At 40.0% G+C, this 14,600-nt stretch overlaps 1 protein-coding gene across 1 annotated transcript in view; it reads right to left on the reverse strand.

Moving 5' to 3' along the window:
• Nucleotides 1-703: 703 nt before the first annotated feature.
• The window catches only part of LOC136608355 (zinc finger protein 189-like), a 52,444-nt gene continuing 38,547 nt past the window's right edge, over nt 704-14,600 (reverse strand). The window contains exon 2 of the mRNA XM_066589103.1: nt 704-1,763. Within this exon, the coding sequence (XP_066445200.1) occupies nt 874-1,763 (890 nt within the window). The 3' untranslated portion in view covers nt 704-873. The remainder of the gene's footprint in view (nt 1,764-14,600) is intronic.

The raw sequence follows: 14,600 nt of genomic DNA on the forward strand, positions 1-14,600 counted from the left end.
GAATCTCGAAGTTTCTCCCATTGCTTTCAATGGGACGTTCCTTACCTAGGCTAGCCCCATTGAAAACAATAGGCGCTGCGATGCGAGAGCGTGCAGCAAAATAAACACATCATCATTTGTTTTTCGCATCGCATTGGTATGCGGGGAAAAAAAAGAAAATCGCCCTTGTGTATGACCCCATTCAAAAGAATGGGGGTTCATATTTGTGCGGCTCACAATGCACATTGCATTATTTTCACGATTTTCTCTATGAAACCAACATTATTCTCTGGGTCAGCAATATTCCGGCGATACCAAGTCTTTTTTTGTTTTTCCATTTTGTACACAAAAAAGCCCTATTTTTTTAGGACTTGCTTTTGTGTTCTCTCATTTCAAGAGCCAGAGCATTTTTATTTTTCCCTCAACAGAGCTCAATGGCGGCTTGTTTCTTGCAGTATGAACTCCAGTATGCATTTATTTCATTTTTGGGAGCAGATAACATTTTGATTGCTTTTTATTCCATTTTTCTCTACAGGCAAGAATAACAAAATCTGCAATTCTGGCATGTTTTTTTTTCCTTTTTTTTTGTTTTAACGGTGTTCACGGTGCAGTATAAGTATGTTAAATTAATTCTGCAGGCCACTTTGATTAGGTCTCTTCCAAATTTATATAGTTTTTTTTTTTGCAATTTTTTTCAGACTAAAATTTTACACATCCAGTACTTTTACATTTGTTTAATGTCTGTGAATAACAATGTGTTAAAAATCTTTTACAGTATTTAAGCTGTTCGAAACAAGAACATCGGGTTTTCTGTGTAACTTCCCTGAGTTTTCACAATTAAATTTTTTTTGTAAAACGTTTCTCCACATATGTAGAACTTCAAAACGGCTTCTCCTATGTATGCTGTCTCTGATGATATTTAAATTTTGCATTAGTAGTAAAACATTCCCCACATTCTGCACATGAAAATGGCTTCTCTCCAGTGTGCCTTCTCTGATGTATAACAAGATATGATTTCAGGATAAAACATTTCCCACATTCCAAGCATGGAAATGGCTTCTCTCCTGTGTGAATTCTCTGATGTATATTAAGATATGTTTTTAACATAAAACATTTCCCACATTCTGAACATGAATACGGCTTCTCTCCTGTGTGTATTCTCTGATGTCTACCAAGGCTTGATTTATCACTAAAACATTTCCCACAGTCTGGACAGGAGTATGGCTTCTCTCCTGTGTGAACTCTCTCATGTGTATCAAGATGTGATTTATAGGCAAAACATTTTCCACATTCTGAGCATGAAAATGGCTTCTCTTGTTCGTGAATTCTCATATGTCTAATAAGACATGATTTCTCTGCAAAACTTTTCCCACATTCTGGACATGAAAATGGCTTCTCTCCTGTATGACTTCTCTCATGTACAACAAGCTTTGACTTTTTTGGAAATAATTTTCCACATTCTAGACATGAAAAAGGCATCTCTCCTGTGTGAATTCTTCTGTGTGTAAAAAGACTTGAGCTTTTTGTAAACTGTTTTCCACATTCACCACATTGAATCTTTTTACCTCCTTTGTGGCCTGCACTTGTAGTAAATGTCTGCAATCGGTCAGGAGAAGGATCCTCATGATTGGGGTCATTGTATAATAGATATGGACTGTCAACTTCTGAATGTGTATGAAGGACAACGAGGTTTTCCTCTGAAGAGGGATTCCGAATATCTTCATTTTCCACTTTATAATTAAACGATAACTTGAAGTTTCCATCAGCGTTATTACTGGGATTTTCTGTTAGGATTAAAATTTGATTCATTAATTTTTTTCAGCTTCAAAAAGTAGACAAATTTATAACATTCCTATTATGCTGGAAAAAAACACTTGCCATTTTTGATGTAGTGTTTGAAGGCAGAATTAGGAATGTAAATGCTTTACTCCAATCCCTCTGAATCAACGTCTGGCTTTTAGTAAAAAAATAAAAACCTTTAAAAGCCCCTCGTTGAAACACTAGCAGCCAGGAACATTGCTAGAATCTTAAAAGATTAGGAAGAGGCTAAATGTAGGGGGTGCCAATGCCTTCTATCAATCTGTAATTGGCCCCCCAATCATCCATGTGCCATTCATAAAACTGATGTTTTCTTATATGATAGTGAGGTCTTTGGGCCCCCTAGGTCTCCAAGGCCCGGAAGCAATTGCTACCTCTGCACTCTTTATAGCTTCATCCTGCTTCCAACACAGCTTTTTCTTATTATTACCCAAAAAGCATATTTAAAAAACAAAGCAATTTTTAAAAAAAATGGTATATGCAACTTTTACAAGTATTTTTTGGGTGGCAAATTTTTTTTTTATATTCACATACCTTTGAAATATATTTTTAGGATGTTTTTCAAATCCTATAGAGGTGCTTATGCAAAAATGCCAGAAAAAAATTTAAGGTTACAGCCTGCAGAAATTACAATTCGTCTGACCCCAAAATGCACAAGTGGAAAAAAAAAAATTAAAAAGCTATACGTTTTGTAGACAATTTCATAATTTTTCTATTGCCTTTCACCGCACCTACATGGTCCTTGTGACACATTTAAAAAAAAAAGCATCAAGACTAAAGGCTTTTTTAGAGAAGCACAGCTGTTCCAGGAAGAGAGAGAGAAGAAGCCCCACAGGGCTTCGGGATTTCCCCAGAGCAGGGAGAGAGAGTGGACCTATGGGGTATTTCCCCATAGCAGGGAGAGATGAAGCCGGGCCATGGGTTAATCCCCCATAGCTCCGCTCTCTCCCCCTTGCTATGGGAAAATCCCCCATAGGTCTGCTCTATATCTCCCTGCTATGGGGAAATCCACCATAGCTCCCCTTTATCTCCCTACTTTGTGGTAATTCATTTTTTTACATAATAAAGAGGTTAAAGTGGGCTCTTGACTTTAACTTTTTATTTCTTTTAACTTTAAGCTTTTTTAAAAAAAACTTTTTATTTTTGTCCCACCACAGGACTTGAATGTCACTAGGTTTGATAGTTGGTATAATACATTGCTCTACTCAAATCTGTGGGCGATTTGTTAGTTTTTTTTTAAACCCTAATTCCAAAAAAGTTGGGACACTGTGTAAAAGGTAAATGAATGTAAAGAAAAAAAAGAATGCAATGATTTGCAAATCTCATATAATCATATTTTATTTACAGTAGAATATACAACATATCAGAAATTAAAGTAAGACATTTTTTCATTTCATACAAAAAAAATTAACTAATTTAGAGATGAATGACAACAACATATCTCAAAAGAAGTTGGGCCAGGGCCTTGTCTATCATTGTGTAACATAGTTTTGGGATAGGGATGTTGGCTGATGATTTTTCATTTCATAAATGTGCCAAATGTTTTCTCTTAGCGAAAAGTCTGGACTGCAGGCGGCCAGTTCAGGACCCAGACTCTTCTGCAAAGCCATGATGTAATGATGTATGCAGTACGTTGTTTAGCACAACGAACTGTGTTTACATACCATGATTTCTGAGAGTATTCCTGAGCCCATGCAGTGCTTTGCATTACAGAATCATGCCTGTTTTTAATGCAGTGACGCCTGAGGGCCCGTAGACCATCGGCCTTGATCCTTGTGTACGTAATATTTCTCCAGATTCTTTGAAGCTTTTGATGGTGTTATTTACTGTAGATGGTGGGATAGTCAAAGTCTCAATTTTATGCTGAGGAATATTTTTCCACAATTTTTACATGCAGTTTATCACAGAGTGGTGAACCTCTGACCATATTTACTTCTGAGAGACTCTGTCACTGCCATAGTGATCATGGGAGATTTTACCCATCCAGACATTTGTTGGGAATCTCTCTCAGGTAAAAGTAATGGATCCAACAAATTCTTATCCACTCTTGCTGACAACTTTATCGTCCAAAAGGTCGAAGAGAAAACAAAGAGATCTGCTATCTTGGGCCTAATTCTTACCAACAGGGAGGAAATGGTTGAGGAAGTAATTGTGGCTGGGACCTTAGGAGGCAGTGATCATGCTATCCTTGAATTTTGGATAAAAAGAGGAGGAAGACCTGAGAAAACTCAGACCTCAAGGTTGAATTTCAGAAAGGCAGATTTTAATGAACTCCGAAAGATGGTAGGAAGAATCTAATGGCTGGATGTTCTTAAGGACAGAAATGTCCAAGAAGGTTGGGAAATATTGCGAAATGAGATTCTCAAAGCACAATCTTTAACAATCCCTAAAAGAAGGAAAAATGGGAAGCATTTAAAGAGACCAGAGAACTTGCACACATGTTAAAAACAAAGAAAAATATGGTTATCAAATGAAAAGAGGGGGGGGGAATACCTAAAGAAGAATATAATGTGGTCTGCAGACACTGTAGGGCAAGTGTCAGAAAAGCTAAAGCTAATAATGAATTGAGGCTTGCAACTGAGGCGAAAAGCAAGAAAAAAGGATTTTTGAGGTATGTCAAAAGCAAAAGAAAAGTCAAAGATGCTTTTGGATGTTTACAAGATGAAAATGGTGAATTGGTTAAGAATGATGTTGAGAAGGTCGAACTTTTAAATTCCTATTTTGTATCGGTTTTCTCTCAGAAAGTAGATAGAACATAAACTGATCTTCCCTGTGCTATTGGGGGGAATAAAAGAATACAGGCTATCTATAAGCAGAGAGATGGTGAGGGAACACATAGTTAACATAAACAAATCGCCGTAATCTTTGAAAATTCCTGGAGAACAGGTTGGAGGTGGGGGAGACGCCGAGAACCCCCAGCAATAATTAACAGCATCAGCAGAAAGGGGGAACTACCCGAGCACTGGAAGGAGGGAATTGGGGGGGCAGCGGCTACACCAGGAAACTGGAAACTCTCACATAGATCATATGGTCCATATCCCCTGATTAATACCTCTAGCTGGGCTTCCCCGCGGTGTCCTCCCGCGCCCCCTACCGACATCAAGTTTGTCAAATTAACTCCTCTTACTAGATATATTCAATAATGCAATGTTGTCTATATGTTTGAAAACCAATAAACATATTTTGAAAGAAAATTCCTGGAGAACAGGAGAAGTCCCAGAAGATTGGAAAAGGGCAAATGTTGTCCCTATCTTCAAAAAAGGGAAGAAGGTGGATCAAGGAAACTACAGGCCTGTGAGCCTGACTTCTATATCAGGAAAGATCTTTGAACAAATTATTAAACAGCATTTATGCAAGTACTTGGATAGAAATCGAGTAATTAACCAGAGCTAGCATGGGTTTGTAACAAACAAGTCATGCCAGACAAATCTAATTTCCTTCTATGACAGAATCACCTACTGGGTTGATCAGATAAATGCGGTGGATATAGTATATTTTGACTTTAGTAAAGCATTTGACAAAGTACCTCATACCATACTTATTGAAAAAAATGACCAAATATGGGATTGACAAGCCAACTGGATTCACAACTGGCTGAGTGATCGTATTCAAAGAGTAGTCATGAATGGCTGCACATCCAAGTGGAAGAATGTATCAAGTGGGGTACCACAAGGCTCTGTCCTAGGCCCAGTGTTGTTCAACATTTCTATAAATGATATGGAGGAGGGAATTGATGGGAAACTGATCAAATTTGCCAATGACACAAAGTTAGGAGGGATATCTAACACTAGGGAAGAGAGAGAGAGTATTCAAAAAGATCTAGAAAAGCTTGAACAATTGGCGGCGACTAAGAGAATGGTATTTAATAAGGAGAAGTGCAGAGTCCTACATCTGGGCAAGAAAAAAGAAAAAAAGCACATACAGAATGGGTGGAATTGGTCTATGCAGCAGTACATGTGAAAAAGACTTGGGTATACGAATAGATCATAGACTGAACATGCGTCAACAATGTGATGCAGCAGCCAAAAAGGCAAACACAATTCTGGGATGTATTAAAAGAAGTATAGAGTCTAAATCACGTGAGGTCATTATTCCCCTCTACTCTTCCTTAGTCAGACCTCATCTGGAATACTGGGTCCAGTTCTCGGCACCTCACTTTAAAAAGGACATAGACAAGCTGGAGCAAGTTCAGAGAAGTTACCAAGATAGTGAGTGGTCTACAAATCATGTCCTATGAGGAACGGCTAAAGGATCTAGGAATGTTTAGCTTGCCAAAAAGAAGCCTGAGAGGAGACCTAATAGCTGTCTACAAACATCTGAAGGGCTGTCACAGTCCAGAGGGATCAGCCCCATTCTCATCTGCACAAGGAAAGACTAGAAGCAATGGGATGAAACTGAAAGGGGGGAGACACAGATTAGATATTAGAAAAAAACTTTCTGACGGTGAGGGTGATCAATGAGTGGAACAGGTTACCACGAGAGGTTGGAAGTTTTCTCTCTTCAATGGAAGTGTTCAAACAAAGGCTGGACAAATATCTCTCTGGGATGATTTAGTGAATCCTGTATTGAGCAGGGGGTTGGACCCGATGACAATGGAGTTCCCCTTCCAACCATTCTATGATTCTCTCTAACATGCTATTTTTATACTTACTCATGTGGCCTAGTTGAAAATTGACCCTCCAGCTTGTTTTCATTAGTACCACTTAGTTTTCCAGCCTTTTGTTGACTCTGTCCCAACTTTTTTGAGATGTGTTGCTGCCATCAATTTCTAAAGGAGTTCATTTAAAAAAAAAAATGAAATGAAAAAATGTCTCCCTTTCCCCTTCTGATGTGTTCTACTGTAAATAAAATATGATCAATGCATTCTTTTTTCTTAACGTTTATTTACATTTTACACAGCACTCCAACATTTTTGGAATTGAGGTTGAACATAGTAAAAGGGGGAAAGGTGGGGTTTTAACATTTAACTTTTTTTTTTAGTTTCTATATTTGTCCCACCACGGGCCTTAAAAGTTACCAGGTTTGATTACTGGTATAATACATTGCTCTACTTTAGTAGAGCAGTGTACTATACTGGTCTATATGGTTCTGCCGAGAGCCATCTTCAAGTCTCTGGGTGCTATAGCAACCCATTGGGATCCTCTGATCACATCACAGGGATCCAATGGGTGACAGAGTAAGCCCCATCCCTCTGTCAGCCATTTACATGACGTGGTCACATTTACCACAGCATGTACAGGGTTAAACAGCAGGGATCATCCCAGCTGTTAGACCAAGCACCAGATTGTAATCTGACAGCCGGGCCCCGACTTCTACCGGCATGTGTGACTTGTGTCTGTATTCTAATGCAACACCATAAAAAGGCGTTGCGTAAGGATAAAGTCCATTAGTAACCACTTTAAAGGGATGTATGGGTGGTCACTAAGGGGTTAAGTGTTTGCACATATATGTGATTAGGAAGCCCCATAGAAGCTTCCCTTTAGGAAAGGCAAACAGCATGCTATGTTCCAGCAGCACAGGAAGCAAAATAGAAGCCATTCCCATAGTATAAACTTTTTTTTACCAGTGATGAGGATGATAGCGATAAGATTTCTTTAACGACCAGAACATTGGCAGTAAATACAAGTGCCAATGCAGACTTAGCAAACACACGGAATGTCGCTGAGGTATCACAAAACACGTTTTTCGCATCGATCAGTTAAATGGATGCAATGCTGTAAAGACTTTGACCTGGCTCAAAGTATCTGCCTCTGCCCATAGTAATGGGCAACAAAAACCTGAAAAAAAAATTATTGCGTAATATATACTATATCTTGTATGTCTCTTCTTACCTTGTGATATAAGAGGCTGGTGGTTCTCCATCATGACATCCTTGTACAGATCCTTGTGTCCTTCTAAATACTCCCACTCCTCCATGGAGAAATAGACAGCGACATCCTGACACCTTATAGGAACCTGACAACACAATGATACCGTCATTACCCAGACTCCTCTAGTGCTGTTACTGTATAATTTCCCAACATTCCCAGCAGGGTCACCTCTCCAGTCAGCAGCTCAGTGATCTTGTTGGTGAGTTCTAGGATCTTCTGCTCATGTATCGGTAAGTGAGGAGGAGCCTCTGTGATGGGGCTCTGGCTCCATCCTCCTGACTCATGGAGATGGCTGTTGGGAGTCGTACCATCACCCGATGTCTTCTTCACTATTGTGTAATCCTGGGTATGGAGAAAAATGTGATTGTTGTCAGTAAGAGAAAACAAGTAATTTTGTAAATATGATACCTTCTAATGGCTAACAAAAATACATGATGTTATAGCAAGCTTTGGAACCTACTCAGAGTCCTTCCTCATACTAAATGAAATTGATCTGAAGAGGCAAATATATATATATATATATATATATATACACACACACATACATACATACATACATATATATACACACACACACGAAAAGGCACAGACATGGTGGGATTAATTTGCACTTCTAAAAATACTAGAACTGGATGAGTAGAGGAGTAAATACTTAATGAGTCCACTGATAAGAAATATGAAAGGTTTATGGTCTCTAAATTTGGTCACCAGGCCAGCATGTTATCTCTGCTCCAGATTTCTTATATTCTCCAGTGATTTACAAAAGCCCACTCCAAGGTTCATTCAGTTTTTAAGAGTATGGTTATAGATGGTTATAAAGAGGAGAAAGGGGAGACATGAAGGAAATCTTTACCTTTATGTGAGAGGGAAGAAACTAGAACAAGAACTTGTGGCAAAAGTCTAAGTCTCTGGGTCAAACCCCGGCCATGTGATCCTGCTGCTTCCCATTTCCTCCTCATTACAAGGAGCCTACTTACCATTCTCATTGCTCCTACAACATTACTATTAGCTCATTGGTTCCCACCATACAGAACTGACCATATTGGGGGCCGATCTTCACATTCTCTGCTGTTCAGTTCTTTAGTTCTCCCTCACTTGGAAGGTCTGGAAGCCGTTATACAGGACACTAGATTGTTCCTATTACTTCCTAGAATGGATTTTCTCTTCCCTTAGTCTGACTTGTTACATAATACAATAAAGATCATAGAAATACAGAATAGCTTACCTCTCCGGTCAGCAGGTAGATGATCTCTAAGGTGAAGCTTAATATTCTTTTGGCAACTTCATTCCTGTCCTTGTTCATCCTTGGTGGCTCATTCAGGAGGACTCAAAAGAAGACCAGCTACATGTAGATTGGCAGAAACACAGAACAAGAAATTGCTGTTAAGATGGCACATAGTTTACATTTGAAAGTTTTCCTTGTTTGAGGATTGGGGTGGTGGTAGCCTCTGGTCAAGAAGTGGTTAACAGAGGGACGGGACTCCCCCTTTTATGGCTAATCGGTATACTGATTACATAAAGCCATTTTAGAATTGTGATCACAATGTGAAGTCCTGTACTGGAAAAAAAGAAGCAGTAAGGCCTCGTTCACACCTGCGTTAGGGCTCAGTTACAGCATTCCATCTCTCTGTTCCATTTTTGAAGCAGAGAAAAGGGATTAAAACAGAAATAAAATGGGTCAGTTTTTCCTTCCTATTGAAATTTTATGAATTTTCCAAAAAAAAAAAAAAAGGGGGCAAACGAAAAGCTTTCAGTTTGCTTCCATTTTTGAAAATGGAAACCAAATGGGATGAAAGCAAACAAGAAGCTTTACGTTTTTTTGGAAAAAAATGGGGGAAAAAAAACGCAGAGTGTCTTAATTCCATTCCTCTGCTCCAAAACAGAACAGAGAGACTGAAAGTGCCAACGCAGGTGTGAATGGGTCCTAAACTGATCGCTTTCTTTCCCGTTCAGGAAAACATCATCCCTGTAAGGATGATGGCTAGAGGAAAACAATATTTTCTGTCTAACTTTCACCTGCATGCAGCATCCCGCATGTTTGATGAAAAATGAGTGAAAAATACAAATAATAAAAACCTCTGCAAGATAAATTCATATGCATTCAGTCAGTTTTATATACTAAGGCGGGCTTCACACAGACGTATTTGCGTATGTAATATACAGAGAATGGAACCCATTGATTTCAGTGAATTCATACACATTTCCGTATTTTACACGTGCATGTCAGCCACCAAACAAAAAATGCACATGCTCTTTTTTCTGCAAATTTGCGCACCAAAAGTCCCCCTAGAAGTCAAGCAAGGAGGGGGTTGTGCACAAATGCGCGCGCAATACGCAAAGACATGCGTGAAATACTGCAGAATTCCACTGGAAAAAGAACATATCTGGAACTCAGACAAATTAGCCATTTTAATCGGTGCGTCTTTGTGCTTGCACGCAAATCAACATGAGAAATGAAGGAGTGTTTAAACAAGGAATCAGGAAATAGGGGGGCAAGAAGAGAGATGGGGAAGACAGTGTAGACAGAGTTCTGTGATTGAGGAAGGGAAATGCCGATCGAGTGGGGGAAGGGCTTAGTATAGATGGATCTGACAGAGCAGCTAATAGGACCATAAGTAGCATAATAAATTCAAATTACCACAACCATATAAACCGTTGGGCAACGAATGCAAGAAGTCTGATCAGTAAAGTGGGTGAGCTTGAAACGAGAAGTCTGAAGAAAACTACGATATAGTAGGAATAACGGAAACATGGCTTGATGAAGAATGTGACTGGGCAGTAAATTTACAGAATTACAACCTCTTCAGAAGGGAACATGGAAACCAGAAAGGGGGAGGGGTATGTCTATATGTGAAATCCTACTTAATGCCGAGGCTATGAGAAGATATAGGTGTAGGAGATGAACACACGGAATCTTTCTGGGTAGAAATACATGGAGGGAAGGCTAATAAAATCCTGATAAGAGTTTTTTTCTATAGGCCACCAAGGATAACAGAAGAAACTGAAAACTTATTATTAAGACAAATAGAAGTAGTGTCAAACTGAAATGAAGTAATTTTTATGGGGGTCTTTAATTATCCAGTTATAATACGGGAAGATAAAACCTGCAAATCTCACAAGGGCGATCATTTCTTGAGAACAATTAAAGAGAACTACCCTACCCAACTAGAGGGCTTGCCACTCTCGACTTATTATTAACCAACACAGACCGGACAGAATCATGGTGGTGCAGGTTAAGGGACACTTGGGAAATAGTGACCACAATATAATTAATTTCCAGTTGTCATTCAATAGGAAGCCTTATCAGGAATCAAACAAACAATGCAGGGGAAACCATAGAAGATGATGGGGGAAGGCAAATCTATTAAATAGTTTTTTCTCAAGCATATTTATGAGAGAAAAAGAAATGTCACACAAGAGTCGGTTAAAGAGGATAAAAATTGATAAAAATCGACGGCCCAAGATGGAATACACCCAAGAGTTCTAAGGGAACTAAGTAACGTGATAGACTGACCACTATTTCTTATAATGACGGACTATATTGAGACCAGTGTGTTACCCACTGGATTGGCGCATGTGGTTCCAATATACAAAAAAAAGTGTCAAGAAGAGAGCATGCTCACTACAGGCTGCTGGGTCTCACTTCAATAATTGGAAAAATATTCAAGGTGTTTCTGAAAAAGTGCTGCATGCGGTATAGCTGGACGGAAAGCAGATGGACCCCATTATAGTCAATGGAGTCTGTCTGGCAGTGTTCGGTTCCGTCCAGAGATTGATCCATTCGGCTGTGAGGATTCCCCTTTCCTGCTTGCCGAACAGAACAGGAAAGCGGATTTTCCCAGTGCTGGTGTGAAATTTTCTGCATGAAATTATGTATGTACAGCTGATCTAAGCTATACATTCAGTATATAGTGATATCAACCATGCTGGTATAAACTAGGCCAGGTTATATCAGCATAGTCTATATCACTATATACAGGCTGTACATATATAATTATATACAGGAGATCTCCAGGTTACACCAGCATCCTCTATATCACTATATACAGTAGATGTACATGCCCCTTTATATAGTGATATGGAGCATGTTGGTATAAACTGGAGATCTCCGGTATATAATTATATAAGTACAGCTGATATAACTTATACCAGCTGTACATATTTGAGTATATACAGCACTTACCACGGCTTGTACTCGTTCCCTGGTTTACTCCTCTGTTCCCCGACACGGTCACTGCCGGCCGGACCAATCACATGGCTGACAGTACACTAATAGACTGCAGCTATGACCAATCACAACTGCAGTCTCTCAGTGAGAGAAGCGTGCACTCGGGAAGTCTGCAGTCTGTGATTGGCTGCTGGCTCCCCCGGAAACAGCCTTCCCCTCCTTAAGTGCCGACCTGCAGCAGAGAGACTGTATCTGCCAGGGGGCTCATGGGCCCCCATTTGCTAAGGGGCCAAGTCGTAATAGTGACCCCTGCAACCCCTAGCAGTACTCCAGTGCTGGGGGTACTAGTGGACTGTACACTCAGTTGAAGCAACCAATGCCAGTCAGCTGCTGCAAAGGCAAATAAAGTTTTGGGTGCATTAAAAGAGGTATAGGGGCGAGGGATAAGAACATAATTCTTCTAGCATATAAGGCACTTGTCAGGCCTCACATGGAATACTGCGTACAACTCTGGTCACCGGTGCTCAGTAAAGATGTTACAGTGCTGGAGGGGGTTCAAAGAAGGGCAACTAAAGTAATAATTGGATTGGGAGGACTGGAATACCCAAAATTGGGATTATGTTGGTTTACCGTATAAAAATCGTCATTGAGTTATGTTGATAGGAGGGGTATATGCATACTTGTTTGTATGATACAACACACACTCAGATAGGGTAGATAGCACTACTAGAGATCTCACAAATTAGTTATCAAGAATTCCTGCATACGTAATGGGTGTATGCATGGCATGCAAAGCATGTGTGTATAGCATATAAAACATACTAAATCAGCTGCACTACTTATTAAATCAGAGGATGGTGGGAATTAAAGCAAGGACAGCCATCCTAAAATGATTTAGGAATAATGAATATAACATACTGGGATTACAAGTATATTATCATAAGCAAGCGAAAGAGCATAAATCGTGAACAGAGAAATAAGACACATTAGACACTAATCGATACCATAGTAAACATGATTTTAATAACAGTAGTCAGATAACCAACATATTCATGCGTACAGAACATTTATATTAAAATAGTACATATACACAATGATACATATAATGCAAAAACTCGGAATCCATATAGAATGATTAAGGATGAATAGTCAGTGTGTCCAGGGTCTGATATTGGGAACATACAGACCAGACAAATAGTTAATATGCACAAAAAACGAGAAGGGGTTAACACATGAGGTGATGGTTAATTCAAGAGGGTTTTTAAAGGCACGTATTGCACCATGGGAATAGGAGGTGATCAAGATTGAAAGAGCGAAACGCGTACTCCAGGACACTCTATACCATGATATTATGAGCACAACGTGACAATAAATGATGCAACTTACTTTTATGGAAGTCCGGAGTGATTTATTTTGTTAGCGCAAAATTCGCTATTCGATATACTGTGCGTTCCAAATTTGATAATATGTGCAGGCCTGGAGAGCCTTTAAAGATCACAAGCCTACATCATGTGTCCCCAAAAGAGTCTCTAGCTTTATTAAGCGCGGGTAAAACTTAAATAAGTTTCAACACAGGAAGTCAGGCAATTTAGGACACAGTTACATTATTTAGCGTGCTGATTGGTCGTCCTCAGAGGGAGGTATTTGTGAGGTAGCTTGTGATGTCATCCATCTGGGAGGAACTTCGGTGAGCACGCTCAGTTCATTCTTGAATTTGGTCTCATGAGAAGAACATCCTGTTTCTCCTCTCTGCTTGACCAAGACAAAGCATTCCTAGGTAGGTTTTTGCCAGTTAGAACCGGTTTGACCAGTTTTATGGAAAATCCTTAAATTCTTGTGGAGGTGGGGGGGGGGGGGTGATGTTCCCGTCCCCAGTGGTTCAGACTGGAAACACAACATAGCATCTTCACAGTTTACAAAAATACATAAAATACATATAGGACATCTCCCACAATTTCATTTATGGAAAGCGCAGCCCCGCTGTCCACGAGGGGAGAATCATAGTGATTCTCCGCTCGCGGGATTTAAATCGCAGCATGCTAAATCAGATAGGCTCAGTGCGGAGAACGGTCAGCTCTCCCCTGTTCCCCAGCGGCGGCTCCCGTGGGGGAGATCCACCGTGGGATATCGCTACTCCCATGGACAGGCAGCCTTACTCGATAACTCTATCCCCTTAAAGATGTTCTCCTACCATTAACAGCTGATCACAAGGGCTTTATCACTGGGACTCCCACAAGTACGGTGGGTACCATATCGCCTGTTTAACTGCAGCGACAGTTAAAGGGGTTGTAAATTTACTTTTTGAAGTTTGTTCAGGTTTAGATGTGGTAAAATAAGAAATTATTAAGCAGTACTTACCTTTACTCGGCCCTGATAATCCAGCGCTGCGGCCCCGCTATTCTCTTGGTGTCTATTGACAGTGGAAGTCAGGTGACTGCTGCCTGCCAATCAGAGACTGCAGCATCACCCTTTCTCCTGGCGCTGGATGGCCGGGCCAAGGACAAGTAGGTGCTGCTTGACTTATTTCACCACATCTGCACCTGCCATATAGATGTTATAAAGTAACCAGGCGCCTTTAAAGGGGGTTGTCCAAGCATAATGCAAAATGTGAAACGTCTGGCATGCAATAATATAATAAAAGATGCAGAACGTACCTCTATTCTTCCGCCTGGAAAACAGCAATGTGGCTCCGGTAAAGATCCCGCTGTCAACTAAAGCCAGAAGTCAGATGACCGCTGCACCAATCAGAGACCGGGGTGTTACCT

Source organism: Eleutherodactylus coqui, chromosome 1, assembly GCF_035609145.1.
Source record: "Eleutherodactylus coqui strain aEleCoq1 chromosome 1, aEleCoq1.hap1, whole genome shotgun sequence".
NCBI lineage: Eukaryota > Metazoa > Chordata > Amphibia > Anura > Eleutherodactylidae > Eleutherodactylus > Eleutherodactylus coqui.